Source organism: Amia ocellicauda, chromosome 7, assembly GCF_036373705.1.
Source record: "Amia ocellicauda isolate fAmiCal2 chromosome 7, fAmiCal2.hap1, whole genome shotgun sequence".
Taxonomy (NCBI): Eukaryota; Metazoa; Chordata; class Actinopteri; order Amiiformes; family Amiidae; genus Amia; species Amia ocellicauda.
The window spans coordinates 27,952,054-27,970,950 of NC_089856.1; the positions used below are offsets into that span (position 1 = coordinate 27,952,054).

The 18,897-nt window shown below is 41.0% G+C and overlaps 1 protein-coding gene across 1 annotated transcript in view; it reads right to left on the bottom strand.

Annotated features, from left to right (window-relative positions):
- The window catches only part of uggt1 (UDP-glucose glycoprotein glucosyltransferase 1), a 42,719-nt gene that overhangs the window by 15,383 nt on the left and 8,439 nt on the right, over positions 1-18,897 (bottom strand). Inside the window, exons 10-20 of the mRNA XM_066708979.1 lie at positions 16,981-17,080; positions 14,678-14,738; positions 13,281-13,372; positions 13,042-13,192; positions 12,440-12,559; positions 6,924-7,009; positions 6,487-6,622; positions 6,049-6,180; positions 1,871-2,035; positions 1,151-1,271; positions 796-894 (exon numbers count right to left, since the gene is read on the bottom strand). Of these exons, the coding sequence (XP_066565076.1) occupies positions 796-894; positions 1,151-1,271; positions 1,871-2,035; positions 6,049-6,180; positions 6,487-6,622; positions 6,924-7,009; positions 12,440-12,559; positions 13,042-13,192; positions 13,281-13,372; positions 14,678-14,738; positions 16,981-17,080 (1,263 nt within the window). The remainder of the gene's footprint in view (positions 1-795; positions 895-1,150; positions 1,272-1,870; positions 2,036-6,048; positions 6,181-6,486; positions 6,623-6,923; positions 7,010-12,439; positions 12,560-13,041; positions 13,193-13,280; positions 13,373-14,677; positions 14,739-16,980; positions 17,081-18,897) is intronic.

The window sequence follows — 18,897 nt, forward strand, 5'->3', positions numbered from 1 at the left end:
ACAGTGACAGTAAAGAATAAATGGATAAACAGTCATGTTAGGGTTAGGTTGAAACACCGGGGGGGGTTATGAATAGCATTGGAAAGGGAAGAAAAGAAAGTTACCATAGATTTCTCTGGAAGACATTCCTGGCCCAAGCAAATGGGATAAAAAAAAAATAAAAAATAAAAAAAAACATTTAAAGTGAAATTTTAAATTGCAAGAAAAGGGGGGAAAAGAGAAAATTTAAGGATTTGAAATATAACTGTCAGTAATAACATCAAAACAAACTACCTTAGCATGGTGTACTATAATAGGTGAAACAGCTGAAATAAAAATAAAAATATATACAATGCAGATGTTTGCATAGGGCCGAATACACACTGCGAGAAGCAGCTCATAGGAGAGCAAAATAAATGGCGCTGCCACAGAAATAGAGTTTGTCTCTTTATTATGTCAAATTACTGAAAATAAACCTTCAACAGAGTACTGTGCACAGTTGGGGGTGCCGTATCATCTCATGGTAGCAATTAGAGGGGGAAAATAAAACCTTCTTTCCACTGAAAAAAACAGTAATCATAGTGGGAAACAGAACAATCAGACGTGTAGTTCGCATTTCAGCAGATCAATATTTTTCAGAAGGATTTACTGACTGTGAAGGAAAGGGGAATTGTCTTGGGATGTTTCTCTGAATTAAGACTTCAGCTTACTCACATTTTGCAAAACAAACACTATCTGCAACAGCCATATCAAAGACATATGTGATTCATATCAAAGACATCAATAATAATTCTATCTAAATTTCTGCCACCTCACCTTTCTTAGAAAGGTAGTTCATACTATTGGCCACAGCAGTGCTCTTCTCCCTGGCATCGAGAAAACTGAATCGGGCATAGTCGTCTACGAAGTGATTGTCTGCAACAGAAAACACGGATAAAATCAGTCAATACTTATAGAACAGAGCCGAAAAAAATTTTCCCCCCATGAAACCCAATTGAGAAATGTACTATATAAATTTTAGCAAAATGCAACTTTTCTTCTGGGGGGAATGCAAAAAAAAAAAACATATTAAAATAGATTTGATGTAATTTAATACCATCAGCCAGGGAGATGCCCTTTACAGAGTCTTCCAAAAAGGACTGTGACAATCGCACAAATTGCTTTCACTCACTAGTATTGGACAGATCCAGATACTGCCTTGTGGTGGAAAGAATTCTTGAGTTTATTCGGGGCACCACGTTGGGCTGATTCATTATGAAGTCCACAACGTCCTGATCGCTCGCAAGTTCACCCTGCAAATGAGAAAGTAAAGAGAAATACTAATGAGTTCTTGCTGAAGTGTGATTTTAATAATATAAGAATCATTCTGTTATGGTTGTGATTTAGCATAAGAAAGAGGGCTAAAAATAAACTATAAAACTGATTCTGCATATGGTATCCAAAGGTGCTTCCATGTATAAAGCAATTAATCATCTTGAAGCAGCATGACATGAAAAAAAATACATGCCTGGTGAGGATTATCATTTAAATACTACATCCAAGACTATGTAGTTGTTAAACAGATTAACCCTAAAGAATACCCTATGGTATTGTATATACAACTCTACTCCAATATAATGCAGTCCTTGGGGAGCGGAGAAATCTTACCATTTTGGACCTGGGAGTTTTTACTTATAGAAAACGTTAAGATTAAACTAAACAAGGTAAAATACTTGATGGATTTAAACTGTCAAATGTCAACAAGTTTAAAAAAATTGTAAATGCACTTTGCTTTGTGTGTTGACTTTCAAATCAATCTTTGCTTTACATCGTTATATCCGAATTCGCAATATACTGGATCGCGTTATATCAGGGTAGAGGTGTAGTTTCTTTGAGAGAAAAGAGCATTCACCAGATAGACAGCCCGCTGGAAGAAGCTTGTGGTCTCCAGGATCTTGTGCATGGTGACGGTCTCCAGCTCGTCTGGGTCCAGCTGGTCCCTCTGATAGGGCATCCCATTATATAAAGCCACGGGCAGAGGACCCACTCCTGTCTGCTCATAATAGTTTCTCCCTTCCTGAAAGTACACACAAGGCAGCAATTTTAACAAAACGTGGTAGTATAGAGAATGTGCATACACTTCATTGACAGTAAAAGGAAAATGTTTTCTCACAAAACATGTACCACTGAGGGTGATCATCAACATGGCAATAATTCAAAAACAAAACATTAATACACATCTTAACAAACATTGTTAGCATGCATACAAAATGAAGACATAAATCTAAGTTTCAATACAGAAATCCTTGCCATGTTCCTGCAATTAATAATCTGATCACGAAAAGTAACACAAGTATATATTTATATATATGTATATGTATATATATATATTTTTTTTTTATTATTATTTTTTTTACTAAAATGGCTCAGAATTATTGTTTGCTTTACTTATTCATTATGAACAGAATTTAGACTGATATTATAACATGAATTGAAAACTAAATAAAATGTTTAGATGATTATTTATATTTTTTTCCCCATGTCGTGATCGAAACGCTTGGCATCTTTATAGCACACAAAGTTGTTGCCAATCGTAGTATTGAATAGAAACTACAGAGTCGTGATATATTATCAGATGCATATAACCACACAAATATAGAGTTGGTTCAGTAACATTTTTGATGAGAATGTGTGCAGTGTGTGAAATTAATATCACATTGAACTCTGATAAGGTTGTCATATGGGTAGAATCCTGAAGGTGGCAATAATTGCATATAGAAACCCCTGAAGTGTTCACTGGTGACCCCTCAAGTAAACAGGTTGGTGACATTCAACTAAAACATTACTGAGTATCAAGTTTTGTTTTGGTTGAATGGGATACAAGCTAGGGTTGTCACGATACTAGAATTTTGAACTTCGATACAATGCCAATTCGATACCATGCAAAAAATAATAATTAAAAAAAAATCTTTACAGAAAACATACATTAGCATTCCTTTCATAAAGATCTTCACTCCAGATCAAATGGGCGGGAGCAGTAAACACAAGTATCGCAGTATTACGAAAACTTTTTCCAGAATTCAGTAACCATTCAAACATGTTCTGCAGAACAATAGAGTGCAGGTAGCTAATAACATTCATGTATATTTTGGTAATTTCCGTGACTGGTTTAATCAGGCTTGTTGTAGTAACAGTCAATAGGCACATTCATGATTTATGTTTTACTGCATTATTATTGCATATATAAATGTACTGAAAATGTGTTCCATATGGAATTTTTATGTCCTTTTATTTGATATACAGAACATGTATGTAACACACCAGTCATTACACAGACCAGAAAATAACATGCAAATACATCTACACAGTCTTGAACCATAGTTTATCTGTTAAACAATATTAATACTGGGTATAGTAAAGGTAACTACGTTTTAAAAGATAAAGCCTTGTCGGTTAAGAATCTTAAAGGTAGATAGCCAGAAAATAAAAAAACGAAATCGAGCAAAACGAGAAATCTGGATCAATGTTTTGATCAGTCACTGTCTGATCATGTGCTCATTATTTTGTGCAGGGCAGGTGATAGGCTGGCTGCTGTTAGCGGTTTTTAGACTGCTGTTGGCACTATAATTCAGAAACTACAAGACTGAAGGTGCCCCTCACCCAGCACTGCATACAGAATAAAGACACTGCCAGGTTGCTGAATGTAACACAGACAGACCTGTCGATGTTTCACGTTGTTGAAATGCAGTCTGTGGTAAATGCACTGCAGTGTTGAAAAGCACATTCCTGCATTGATGTATGCAGCTGCATACAGTCAAACCCATTTCAAAGCACTTTCACATTATTATTTATCTCTTAGCATTGCATGTTATATTTTAATGTTATGCTGTTTTAATAACTGGTTGTTTATGTTTTTAATTGTATCGGTATTCTTGACAAACATGTTTCCATTTCGCCACTGATTTATGTGAATGAAGCATCCCTTGCATTAGAGGAACTAATTCCTTTTGTGATTTTCATGTTTTGTTGGATGGATCCATGTAGAGTATATTTGTGTTTTTTGTTTCCTTGATTGGCGGTGAGGAAAGAAGGTATCAATGGATTGCTGAAGAAATATGGAATAAACAGTTTAACAGATGGACAGATCAGGGATCAGTGGGCAGGTTTGAGATTGATTTGATTCTTACTTTGACACACAACCATTTGTTACAACCAATCTCTTTATTGCTTGGTCGTTGGTTGTTGCTGGTGTTTCAGAGCATATTCTGTTGTACTTAAGACTAGGACTAGGTGTTAGGAATAGGACTATTCAGAACATGGTTTGTTTGTTATATATTATTATTATTATTATGTCTAGTTGGATTGTAATGAACTAACTACATGTGAGTTTGGGGGCGGTTGATGCATTATCTTGTGCTTGTGTATAGTGATGCATTGAGTACGCAGTCCACTCCTTTTTTCTGTTATGACGTGTTCATATGTCATTGAGCTAATTGGACATAGTCTGAAATTGCCATATTTTGTTGTACTTGGGGTCATTTCTTATTGATCACGCCTGGGATAATCTTTCTTCCAGCTAATTAAATAGCAGAATTGGGGCATTACATATAGACTGCTGGACTGCTGTTTTACTCCACACTGGCAGTACTTTTGTATTGTATGTGCACACAAGTAAAGAACATTGTCAAATGTTATGTTTTGTCTTCTTCAATACATTGCAAGGAATTCCTGGTGATTTTCGAAGCAGAATATGTATGCAGGAGGTGAGTTACGGTCATACTTCTAGTGACTGGTTTGTACCGTCATGAGGGTTATACAATCATTAAAAATTATTTGTTTCTGCGAGAGCGGAAAAATTGCAGTTGCTACATTTAGAAGTGTTACTATGTCTAAGGACTGGAACGAGCGATTTGTTCGAGGTGTCTCATTTGTGATTCAGGCTACCAGAGACTTCTGTCAGCAAAGAAGATCAACTTGAATTTAAGGTAATTTAAGGTTGTTTTCAGTTTCAGTCTTGTCATATTGAATGCAATCTAATTATAATGAAAAGATTTTTGTATGTGTTCATATTTTAAGTTTGCTGCAGATCGTATTTGTGTTGCACAGATTTCCATAGTTCTGCACAGATCAGCACAATTCCACAGATCCCACTGGTGGAGCAGCATAGAACTGCAGAAATCGGCGCTACACGAACGCCACCACAGATCTCAAACACTGTATTTAGTAAACAAATTCACTGTTCACTGACACACCTTTTTGTGTAAGTCTACGGGAGCAAAAAATTTGAAAGAAATGATAAATAACGCAAACAGGTAGCAAACTGTTACGTTGGGCCAGATAATGAAACATGGCCGCAACATGCACCTTTTTAAAAATGTGACATCCACCTATTCAGACTCTGATGAACACCCACAGATGCATGCAGACATTGTTGATATGTTAAAATGAACATATCAGACAACCAAGAACACAAGATAATATTTGATTATATAGTTTTTGTACACCCGTTTGTTGTCTTTGTTCCAATCGAGACCCTAAGGGGTGGTGGTAAAAACATGCCACTAGTGCAAAATGCAGCTGGCTAATTATATTTTTTCATGCAGATGTCTTTTGATAAGGCATTTAATAATTTAAAAAAAGACAATAATATAATAGAGAATGACATGACAAAGCCTGGGTTGACAACCTGAGAAAACTCTGGCTGACCAATTCTCATCACAGCTATGGTCCATTGGTTATCAGCAATCAGCAATGCCTTGACTATAGGATTCAACCTGCACTGGTTGAGTCACAATTACATTAAAACTGGCCTAACCATTTTTCTGCACACATAAATTGCAAAATGATTTGGAATGCAGGTATTGGACTGTCATTACAAAATATAACCAACCTAAAAACTTTCTTTATTATTAAACCATGTATGTATTTAACACATTTTTTTTTTCCACTGTTACCCATGAATGATCATGAACATCATTAGATTTCTTGAAACAAGATGCTCTACACTCTTTTCTTATACTCATTTAAGCTTTATCAACTGTTCTCTTGACCGTGTTGAATGCTCCTTGTAATAGGAGATAACTGACTTACCTTTCTGTTTTTGTCATATGCTGAATCAGCTCCCAGAATGCTGCTGACTTCCACATAGGGATACTGCTTCTCCAGAACCTCAATCACATTCTCCACTTTCAGCTTTCCTCCGCTCGGGATTTTATTGTACATCTGCCAAAGCACAATAAAAATTAAATTGCAGAGACACTGAAGGTAACTAATGTGACATTCACTACAGGGAGCTGCGGTAAACAAACTTTGCTAGGAACGCTGGCTACACACCCAGTTATGCTTCCTTTGCTGTAACTTTGTGCACTAGAATTCAACTGTGTTAGACTGCTAGTCTTTAAAATCTGTCAAGTGCCATCTTCCCAAAGCCTTTAAAGATTAATCACAACAGTAACTGCAATAGGGAGGAAACTGATCAAAATTTCTTGTGGCAATGAAAACCAAGGAGATATATACAGGATTACTTACAGATATTATCGCCTCGAAGGCATGCTGATTGTCTGCTTCTTCAGCAATGTAATTAAAAGCCCGGAGCAAAGCTACACCAGGGTCCTGCATCCCATCAATATCTTCAGAAGCTTCCACCACAAACACAACGCCAATCCTAATAAGATACAAAAATAAAAAATAAACACACACACACATATATATATGTACACACACACACACACCAATATAAAGGTGTTTTTGTCTATACCAGGCCAATCTGATTTGTGACAATTTCAATGCCTGTCTTAGTCATGCCATTTTTTCATGCAGTTTATTTCATTAACGAAGAATGAATAGAAATGCTCACAGAAGTTGTTTGTTCTTACTATAAAAATCTCTGCTGGAACATAAGCAAACTCAGAAAATGTGTTCACTAATGAGAAAAGCAATCTCTCCACTACACCTGATGGGCTTACCTTAATGGGATGTTATTACTGTAGAACATTTCGGCCACATTCATTAACTCTGCTGTGCTCTCTTGGGAAGGATCAACAATGAAAACCTCAAACAAACAAACACACAGACAGTTACAAAACTAGCAGACTCAGAGTTAAGGATGGGATGGAGCACGCTGTTGTATAAAAACTAACAAATACAAAAACAAACAAAAAAAACAAGTTGGGAGTCATGCCAGGGTATTTTGATATAACCCAGAGCTAGAAAAAATCATTTTAAACATAAGAAAGTTTACAAATGAGATGCCATTCGACCCATAGTGCTCGTTTGGTGTCCATTAATAACTAAGTGATGCAAGGATACTATCCTGTCTGATTTTAAATGTTCCCAGATTTTCAGCTTCAACCACATCGCTGGGGAGTTTGTTCCAGATTATAACGATAGGTTGTGTATGCAACTGTGGTTATCTGAGAAAATAAGCACTGCCCAAGGGGGAGGGGTTTTCAGCGTGCATCGTTGGAACGCATCGAAGACTTTTGTCTATCAAAGCTGCCATTGGCCCTAGTGCCCGTCAGTCAAACAGGACCCTTCCGCTTCCTGGTGGTATAAAAGGTGACGTCTGCACAAAGACTGCCTCTTTTTGCCGGGAGCTAGAACTCCTGCGCAACCTTGCAACCCTTGGGCAGTGCTTTTTTTCTCAGATAACAGGAGTTGCATACGCAACCTATCGTTATCTTTCGAGTTAGAAGCACTGGCCAAGGGGGAGGGGTTACAGTATAACCAAACCATTGCTAGGGAGGAGGCAGCGAGCTGGTAAGAGAGCCTGCTCCGAGGCGTACCTACTAGGAGCCGTACCAACTCTATGATAGAACCACAGGGGCCCCTTGGGGGCACATCTGGGCTGCCCATACGCGAAGACCACAGTCACGCTGAACTGGAAAGAAATAAGCAATGGTGTATCCACGGGCAACAAGAACCTTGTGCCTACCGTGAAGCCTAGTAATAGCGGCCTCCTGCTCTACTAGCAGGGCTAGGAGCGGAGCCAATACCAAGACCACACCATATAAGCACAGGGCACAGTCTCGCACCCCGTGCTCAACATACAGTGGGCTAACCAGACTAGCTAGCCACTGCTGGATAGTTCAATTATTAATAATGGAACTATATACACAGCGGACCAACAAGAAATAGCTCAAGTGCCTTCCGCTGGACACAGCAGCAGTGGCCTCCAGCACATCTAGCATAGCTAGGGTGGGGCCACAGAGTGCTGGCAAAGGAACTATATACATAGCGAAGCATGTGTGCCCTCGCTAACAACAGGAGCAGTTGTCCACGCTCAACTTAATAAGGAGCAGACAAGCTCAACTGTCTATTCCAAAGAACTATATACACTGCGGGGTGCAGGAGCCAGCACATGCACCACACGCAGGACACAGGAGCAAGTTACACACTGCCAACCAGCAGATAGCGGCAACAGATGCTCTACTGATGTCAATAAATGAACTATATACACAGCGGGGCACAAGAGTAAACTCAAAGCCTCCCGCTGAATACAGCAGCAGCGGCCCTCAGCACAGCTAGTAAGCTAGGGCGGGGCCACAGGCCTGCTGACAAAGGAACTATGTACAATGGCGGGGTACAGGTGTAAAAAACACAGAATGAACTATATACAAGTCACAGTCCGGTAGGAAGGGATAACGGTTCTGCATTGCTTTTCCCAAGCATGCTCAATAGGGGCAGACAGGGATAGAAAAGCCAGGAGCCAGTGCCTGACAGGCTACTGAGGCTGAAGCCAACACTGGATTCCCAATAGAAGGACCCGGCCCGTCACGTCCAGCCTGTAGAACCGAACAAAGGTACGCGGCGAGACCCAACTTGCAGCCGCACAAATGTCTGCCAGTGGGGCGCCTTGAAAAAGGGCCCACAATGTGGCTACACCTTGAGTTGAGTGGGCCACCAGGTGTTCAGGCACCAGGGCTCCAGTTAACTTGTAAGCCGTGGTAATGGTGTCCACAATCCAGTGCAAGAGGCGCTGCTTTGAAAGCGCATTTTGTGCTCTGTAGGACACAAACAATTGGTCCGAGCCGAATGTCCTTAGTGTGCTCAAAATAGCACCTGAGAGCCCGCAACGGGCACAAGAGGTGCAGCCTACTCTCCTCCTCCGAAGAGAAGGGAGGAGGATGGAAAGCCATCAACTCAATAGGTCTGTTAATATGGAAAGGAGACAGCACTTTCGGGAGGAACACAGGATTAGGCAGAAGCGTAACCCTGGAACCATCGCAAAACGGACACACGCAGGGTGAATGGACAGGGTGTGTAACTTACTCACGCGTTTTGCTGACGTGATTGCCAACAAAAACGCCGTCTCAGTGACACTAATCTTAAGTCAACTTACTGCAAGGGCTGAAATGGGGCCTTGGAAAGCGCGTCCAGCACTACATCAAGGCGCCACACAGGCAGAGAAGGAGCGCGGGTAGGCACGTTTCAGAAACTGCACCGCTAAAAAAACGAGAGCCTGGAGGCTCGCCATCAATCCTGACATGACATGAGGAGATGGCAGCCAAATAAACCTTGAGTGTGGATGGGGACTTGCCCTGATCCAACAGCTCCTGCAGGAATTGCAGAATGACACCTATATGGCAATTAACTGGGTCATGAGACTTCCGCCAGCGGTAGCAGTACTGTGACCTCGTAGAGGGAGCTCTCGCCGACTGAATAGAAGTCACTACTGCGTCTGACAGACCCCAAGCCATCAGGCGATCCCGCTCAGGGGCCAAGCCCAGAGCTGGAGCAGGCCCGGGTTGGGATGCCACAGTGTGCCCTGCACCTGAGACAGCAAGTCCGCCCGCAGGGGAAGCTGCCAAGGCTCTCCGACCAAGAGGGTCTGCCGGGCCAGCGAGGCGCTACCGGCAGAACGGTCACTCGTTCCTGCCTGATCTTCTCCAGAACCACTGGGAGAAGAGGGAACGGTGGGAATGCGTAGAGGAGACAGCGCGGCCACATGCGGGCTAGCACGTCGATCCCCAGGGTCCCTGACTGATCCCGAACGGAGAACCATAGGGGACAATGTGTGGACTCAGCCGAAGCGAAGAGATCCACCTCTGCCCTGCCGTAGCAACTCCAAAGCTGCTGAATCACCAGTGGGTGGAGGCGCCATTCAGACACCAGGGGGCCTCCCCGAGAAAGGAGGTCCGCCTTTGTGTTGGAGATGCCCAGGAGGTGGGTTGCATCCATAGAAGCAGATGACGCACTAGCCGATAGTGTGTGTGATCGGAGACCTCCCCTCCTATTGATGTAGGCAACCACCGCTGTGTTGTCTGTCCACACTAAAACATGACTGCCCCGAAGGGCCAGCATGAAGTGACGGAGACCGAGGAACACCGCTCGTAATTCCAGGGCGTTGATATGGATGGTCTGACGGGCACCGTCCATGCTTGGAGGCATCTGTTGTCAACACCACTTGGTGGCAGATTGGCCCCAAGGGCACACCGAGGGTTAAATTCGAAGGGCTCCGCCACCAACGGAGCACCTTCCAGCATGCTTGAGTGATTGTCACTCGACATGCTCTGTCGCAGCGAGGATGCATCCCATGGGATCTGAAACACCACTGCAGAGGCCTTAGATGAAGGAGGCCGAGGGGGAGGGTTTGGGACGCAGCTGCTAGAAGGTCCAGTACCCTCTGGCAAAAGAACACCCTGACGTGGGCTCTCAACCGGAAGAGGGAGAGACACACACGTATGGAGGCAACTCTCTCTGGCACCAGCGTAGACAGTATGGCAATGGAATCGAGGTGCAGTCCGAGGAACTGCGCCTGCTGAGTTGGCAAAAGACAGCTCTTCTCTCTGTTGAACCGAAGGCGCAACTCGGAAAGGCGGTCGAGGATCAGGCTCGTGTGGCTCTGAACCTGCTCCCTGGAGTTCGAACAGACCAGCCAGTCGTCTAGATAATTGAGGACGCGGACCCCCTGGCAATGCAAGGGGGCCAGCACTGCGTCCATGCACTTGGAGAAAGTGCGAGGGGCCAGAGAAAGGGCGAATGGGAGAACAGTGAACTCCCTGAAACTTCCTGTGCCTGCATGATGGGGATGTGAAAGTAAGCATCTTTCAAATCCACCAAGGTGAACCAGTCTCCAGGCTTGATAGCCTGAGACATGGCACGCAGGGTGAGCATCTTGAAACGCAACACCTTGAGGCGGCGATTCAGGTACCTCAGATCCAAGATGGGGCGGAAACTGCCATCTTTCTTGGGCACAAGGAAATATGGGGAATAAAATCCTTCGTGCTGCCCCGGAGGGGGCACTTCGCGGATTGCGCGTTTCTCCAAGAGAGCGGTGATTTCGACGTGAAGCGCCACACACTGCAACGGGTCCCTCACTCCCACATCCTCTCCCAGATCCGCTTCCAGATCAGACCCCCATAAGGGCTGAGGGAGATGACATCATCTCCCCAGGTCGCCTGCTGACTGTCCTCCTCCGCAGAGTGGACAGCCAGGCTCTCCATAGACTCCATAGACACTGCCTGAATGACAGGTGGTGTAGGAGGAGGAGGAGGGGGAGGGCGCTTGTGCCACCTGCACAGCCAGTAGGGCACAGATCTGGTCCATCCTGGTGTTGAGACCCAGGATAGCAGCATCTCGCAATTTTATTATCAGTTTTCCAATCATTTGGTACATCCCCTGTCCTAAGTGTCTTTTGGAACATTTTAATTATCGGCCTATAAATAATTTCCCTAATTTCTTTAAGTACTGTTGGAAATATACCATCTGGCACAAGTGATTTGTTTGTTTTTAATTCTGCTAATCCCTTTAGTACCTCCTCCTCATTTATCCCGATCTCTCTTAGGGTTTGACTGGACTGGTTGTTAATCTGTGGCGTGTTATCTGTTTTTTCTTTTGTAAAAACCTCTGTAAAATACTCATTTAGTATATTTGCCACATTGTGTTTGCTTTCTAAGATACTTCCATTTTTGCCCTTTTTACATCAGATGGTTGGTAGAGTTGGTAGAGTGTGTTATGAGGGAATGGACAATATGATACATTTTTCTCTGGATGATTTCATAATAATTATTACAATATAAATTGAAAAAGCCCACCGGAATGTAAAGACATCATACTGGCCTTAGAAATCCCTTTAGGGAAAATAATTAAGTAAAGGTAGAGTGAATAGCTGTATATCCTTTGTGTGCTTATTGACCTGTCTGTCTCTGAAGACTACACAGATACACCTTTCATTCAAACCGCATCAAATCCCATTTTGCAGTAATGAGGTGAGACAGTACTGGAAAACTATATAAAAGAAAAAACTGCAATGTTGTTCTGTATTTTTTCAAACCGTGGCAAAGCAGAAATGAGGAGAACAGGAGATATTCTCTGAGTGATAAATAAAATGGTGCTTTTCAAGACTACAGAACAAAACAATTCAACTGCATCAAAAAGACAAATTACTTTTGAACCTCTTAAAATTTTTTTAATTTTATATGAAATAAGATATGACATAAGATGTCCAGTGTTTTGAAATGAGACAAAGCTCTGTACTTACAAAGTTATGGAAATTCTTCCGGATCTGCCTGATAACGCCGGGGAAAGTAGGCCGCAGAAGTTCCTGCACACTGGAGGGCCATGAATTGTACCTGCTGTCTGTCTCAAGGTTATTGATCCACTGCAAGAAATAAAACCCAATACCCAATTTTAATCTCAGTGGCAGCATACTTGCAAGGGCATTTTAAGTAACAGTTCAGATTTCATGCAGAACTGAGCAGCCAGCCATTTAGTCACTTCACATTCGATATAACAGGTACTCGTTCAGTAATTTTATGTGTCTTTCTCTAGGGAATGAACCTAACCTTCCCGTTGTTGCTGAATTTCCATCTCTTAATCTACTGACTGTCAATGAGTTCAACACTGTGAACTTCTGGTGGGCAGCTCACTGAGACAACTAGAAAATATCACAGAATTTTTCTGTGCACCTGTCAATCAATTATTAAAGGTAGGCACGTGAGCTGAATTTATTGACCTCACAGTAACCTATCCTTTTATAATGGCATTTTAATCGGCATCAGAAGAAGAGTGCCTGACTGTCCATTGATCTGAGCTAGAGCAATCTGTGCGCAATCAAAGCCCATGGCTCTCAAGCACACTCACAGATATGGCGGGGTTTCTGATATCCACAGCGTAGTCAGAGTCGGAGGGTTGCACGTTGAGCTTCAGGATGTCGTGAATGAATGGAGTCTCTATCAGCAAGCTGCGAAGACCCTCCATTACCCGAGCCTCGTTGCGCAGCACATCAAACACACTGGCAGAAGGACAGAAGACAGACAGGTTATCTACAGCTCACACAGATGTACAGCCTTCCAAAGCTGCAGAGTCCTGTCTTGCCCTACCTAAAGATGTCTTGCATGTCAAGGTCGATGTGTAGGCCATTGATGAAGAGTGCAGAGTCACCAGCTTGGAGACCTAAGGTTCCTTTGAAGAACTGTAAAACAATGAATGTTGATCAATGTGAGTTACTGCTGCTGGCTCCTCAATAGTCATGCCTGGGGTCAAGAGTCTTCAGGTTTATGTACAACATGTCACCTTACACCATACTACCCTCTTGAACACTAAACAGTTTCACACAGCTGTGTAGCAAGCCTGACACAACCAGTGGTCTCATTGACACACCTTCAGGCATGTACGTTCTCTGTCAATTGAAACGAGTTCCCTGTAGTCCCATTTCTATGGTTACCTAATTAAATTGCTCCACAGTTTCTGTTTTTCACAAAATAGTTCTTTAAATAGGTCGACTGCTGTGCTGTAAACAAACAGATGGGTCAACGGTTTGCTTAATTTCTGTAGTGTGGCCCCCATAAAACTAACAAGCAGAAACTGAAAAATCTGCAAGCATGAGTGTTCACATTGAAAGCATAATTTCAGGAAGCTTCAAATTACAAGATAGTAAATCACTCCATTGTGCCCAGCAAGATGCAGGGTCCATGGTTGAAATAATTTCCATGGTTCAGTACCTCGCCAGGAATGAGCAACAATGATTTCAACACAAATGCAAAAAAGCACTTTAAATTTCCCTTAAGAATTATTAGAACTAAAAAAGAAAAACTAAAGAAATAAACATTTCTTGATTTATTTCACAATTACTATTGTAGGATTAATTCAAAAATGCAACATGTATAATATATTTCTTTCCTTTACAACCTGAAACTTTTAACCGATTTTCATTAATACTTTTACTAATTAGTACGCAGATCAACGTGTACCAGGAAGATGAATCATTTTAAAGCTATTTGTCATGACAGAAGAGTGCGAATTTGTGCAATTACAGCCAATGGAATGAAAAAGTGACACATTACTGCTTCTCATTAAACCGCAGCAAAATTGCTTCAATCAATAACTAAAAACAATAACTGAAAAGATGACAGAGAAACAAAATAAATCACAGCTGTGGTAATTATGCCATTAAGTTCCAATGCAAATAGATAACTTTTCATCGTTTCAATTATTGAAAGAAAGCAAGAAAGATTGAGGAAAAAAGAAAAAAAAAAACTTTACAGAAAAAAAACTATGGATAAAGTTGAAGTTACTTTTGCTTCAACAATAAGACTGCTGCAAAACATGTATGTGTAACTTCTCCTAATAACATACCATGCTGCAATTATGCATTTCATTTAGACAAAACATGCCATTTGACTCTCATACATCACACTTGCCAACATAGCATAAGGAGAGCTGCTTTCAAAATCAAAGTATGACAACACACTTGTGCGCCCAATGCCCTGGAACTTACTTTCTGGTTCTCCTCTATTTCCTTACGGATTTCAGAATTCACCACAGTTCTTGTAATGGATCTAAGGGTAAGAGAGGGAAAAAAAAAATCATAAATGAACAAGTTCAACTTGCATTAACAGAATGGCAGCAATGAAAAATTAGGGGGCAGATGCAATTAAGTTATTCACTTCCCTTCAAGAACAAAATGGAAGATTGCATTGAATTCCGTCTCTGTCCCCACTGTGATGGAACTAACTGAAGCATAATCATAATCATCATAGCTGCTGACAGGTAATTTTTCAGACTGTGTTAATTAAACGCATTTAGCTTTTATTGCTGCAGTTTTGCAATTATATTCTCCATGAGCCACTAGCTTACAGCTTAAATGGGTTTCAAGTTAGGAAATCTGAAACTGCTTATTAAAGTTGTATCTGGGGAGGGGGACGACGACTAAGATTTCCATTTAGTTGTATAGTTATTCAATTGTTATGTATAATCATTGTGATATATAATCATTCTGATGTTTCTGCAGTGTTTGGCATACAGATATAAAATAAACACACATTTTGCAATCAACCTGTCATTATTTATAAATTAAATTGCATGCCAGGTTGTCTATCGATCAACAGATGCACTACTGCTTGTCATTTTTGTCATTGCATCTATCAAACAACCCTCAAATTAGTCAGACTTTTCACCATAACTGCGGGGGTCATGAATAAATCATGTGTGTGTAAGTGTTTCTGTGATGGTTTTATTTACACATTCGTTTATATTCATAGAACAAATATAGCTTTGGCTACCTCATGTCAGTTATTAGAGAAAAAAAGGCTGATGGTGTGTTTTTTCCATGCGTTGTCAGTGTCTGTTCTTTAAGATTATATACGATTACGACATTCTGCCAAGATGTGTGATTAGCATATTTTATTTAATCATGAGAAATGCTGTGGGACACGTTCGTCCTCTCCCTTCCAACAGCTATATAAATCCATTGCTATTCAGAATCCACTCTCACCATGGGTGAAAGGGAAGACTGCCTATCTGAGTAAAGTTTCTTGCTCATTTTGGAGCTGGAGACAATTATGGCTGTTGCATCTGTGTAAAACATATTACAGAGCTTTTGTACTTGACTCAGGTACATTTAAAAAGCCATTCTTAACTACTACAGTAAACTGCTTCCACATGTGTTCATCATGTTCTAATAAGGTACAGTTGGGCCTTTTTATACTGTCCCCTTTGTAACCCACACTTGCACTTGTCTGTAGCCCCCCACCACTTATTAAAAGCAGCCTGTTTATCAATGCTAGTACCAAACCTGCGGGTATAATAAGTGAAGACAGGATGTTCAAGACTAAGACATTAAATGTATGCACTGATCAACAACACATGAACAATATATAATTAGTATGAAAGTTTGTTAGGAAATGCAAGTGTTTCTGCATTCAAATAAATGAAATCAGTAATTGTTCTGAATGTTCAATGACAGTGCTCTTAAGTTGCAACCTGCTCTGTATCCAAGGACTTTTCACTCTTTCTTTTCTTTTGCACAACACTCGGGTTATAGTGTTGCATCAGCTTTACAGACCCTCCAGAGTCTCTCGGTGTAATGAGCAGGCTTTTATAACCTTGCAGGCTGAATTCCCTTCTGAGCACATAAATGGAAATTAAACTGAGGGTGCCAATGTGGAAGTGACAGGGAATGACACTGTGCGGTCACTGCGGAATGTTTTGTAGGCTAAAGCTTGTAAACAAAGGTTAGCGCAAAATGAAAACTAGCATCCCTGTAGAGAGGGGAGGGGGGGTATGTTTTTTAAATGCATAGAATGGGTTATCAAGGTTTGATGTAATCTCATTCATTTTACAAATCCACTTGTAAATATAGTGTAAAGAAAAAAATAATAATTGCGATCACTGCAATTTAAACCTGAAAAGCACACAGCTATTGTTTTGTTGAATGCGGTTGGTCACAAAGTGATTTTTGATTAATGATATTTTAAAAGGTGCAGAAAGATGAGGCACGAAATATTTAACATGAACCGTTTGAATTTAATGAATGAAGTGACCCACATTATTTTTATTTATTTATTTTTACATGGCTTTGCAACTTCTTCTTCTGCCCCGTTTCAAAATTGGGCTGGTAGTGTGCTGAAGATGAGGTATCAATGTTAGAACAGTGAACAGTGAACAGTGAACAGTGAACAGTGAAAGGTTTCTTTGCATTTGAGGTAATGCAGGGAAACTAAAGAGAGAGATAACAATGGATACATTCAGCCATTCCACTCCAAATAAAGACTTGGTTCAGCAGAGCTTAGCTTGAGTTACCTGGCCTTGGTGGGGAAGTTCTGGCTCAAGTCCCTCATTGCTGTAAGGGCATCGACAGAAGGGGCAGCCAAGATGCGGGCAGCCGTCTGGAAACTGAGGTCTGAGCAGAGGAAGCATCGGAAAAGGCATTACAAACACAGATAAATCATGATGCCGCCTCGTTAGGGAGATCAATCCCAAAACAAACCACCAGATACCAAAGGCGTTTCATTAAAATCAATCTCAGCTGAGCCACTAAAGAAATTATGTTAATTGGTGTGTTTATAATAAATGTTATGCCGATCTCGGGCCCAGCTCAGTCTAACACCCCCCCATCACAAACAAAAGACTGCCGAAGATAATTAAAAGCAAGGGAATACTCATCAGGCCGAAAGAGAACTAGATGCATCCGTAAGTCAAAGCAAACTGAATCATGGTCGATCGAAAATAACTGCAACACAAATCCTAAGGAGAGCTGTGGTGTTTCTCCAGGCTACAATATTGTCACAATGCAGACAAGGAAAATATTGTCCACATAAATGGGATGTGATGGGAGGACTACAGGTATAAAACTCTCTAGTCCTTGCTAAGACATAAGCACACAGAACTAGATGCATTTTTGCCTTGAATTATGATACCATGTTATGTTCATATGTTAATGCATAGAGTAAAGCAAAGATGCTGTGAAAATACATGAATTACTGCTCATTCTACAAAGATATTCTAAAATGGCCTGGACACATTTATTGGTACCTCTTAGCAAAGATAACAAATAGATTATAGTGATATTCCAAACTAATTTGTTTCTTTAATTAGTATAACACATCTCCAATCTTGTAATCAGTCATTCAGCCTATTTAAATGGAGGAAAGTAGTCACTGTGCCATTTGGTATCATTGTGTGCACCACACAGAACATGGACCAGAGAAAGCAAAGGAGAGAGTTGTCTGAGGAGATCAGAAAGAAAATAATAGACAAGCTTGGTAAAGGTAAAGGCTACAAGACCATCTCCAAGCAGCTTGATGTTCCTGTGACAACAGTTGCAAATATTATTAAGAAGTTCAAGGTCCATGGAACTGTAGCCAACCTCCCTGTGTGTGGCCCAAGAGGAAAATCGACCCCAGATTGAACAGAAGGATAGTGTGAATGGCAGAAAAAGAACCAAGTATCACTGCCAAAGAGATGCAAGCTGAACTCCAAGGTGAAGGTACGTCAGTTTTTGATCGCACCATCCATCGCTTTTTGAATGAAAGTGACCTCCATGGAAGAAGACCCAGGAGGACTGCACTTTTGAAAGACATAATAAAGCCAACTGGAATTTGCTAAAATGCATATTGACAAGCCACAAACCTTCAGGGAGAATGTCAAATAAGAACAAAACATTGGACTGTTCTGAACTGGCCTTCTATGAGTCCTGATGTGAATCCTATCAAACATCTATGGAAAGAGCTGAAACTTGCAGTCTAGAGAAGGCACCCATCAAACCTGAGAGAGCTAGAGCAGTTTGCTCAGGAAGAGTGGGCCAAACTACCTGTTAACAGGTGCAGAAGTCTCACTGAGAGCTACAGAAAACGTTTGATTGCCTCTAAAGGTGCAACAAAATATTAGGTTGAGGGTCTGATCATTTTTGTCCATGCCATTTTCATTTGTTTTATTATTTACAATATTATGTTGAAAAACAAAATCAAAAGCAAAGTCTGATTTCTATTAACAGGGTTCGTACAGCTTTTCAAAAGTCTAATTCAAGCACTTTTCAAGTACTTTCAAGGTGCACGGTCAAAGCTTTTCCAGCACCTCGCTATATATATATATATATATATATATATATATATATATTAGTAAATACCTTGTACTGGACAAATTATTTTGTTGTTGCTAGGTTATGACCTAATTATAGAAACTGTTTAGTTTGTTTTTGCTTGTGCCAGTGCTGAATGA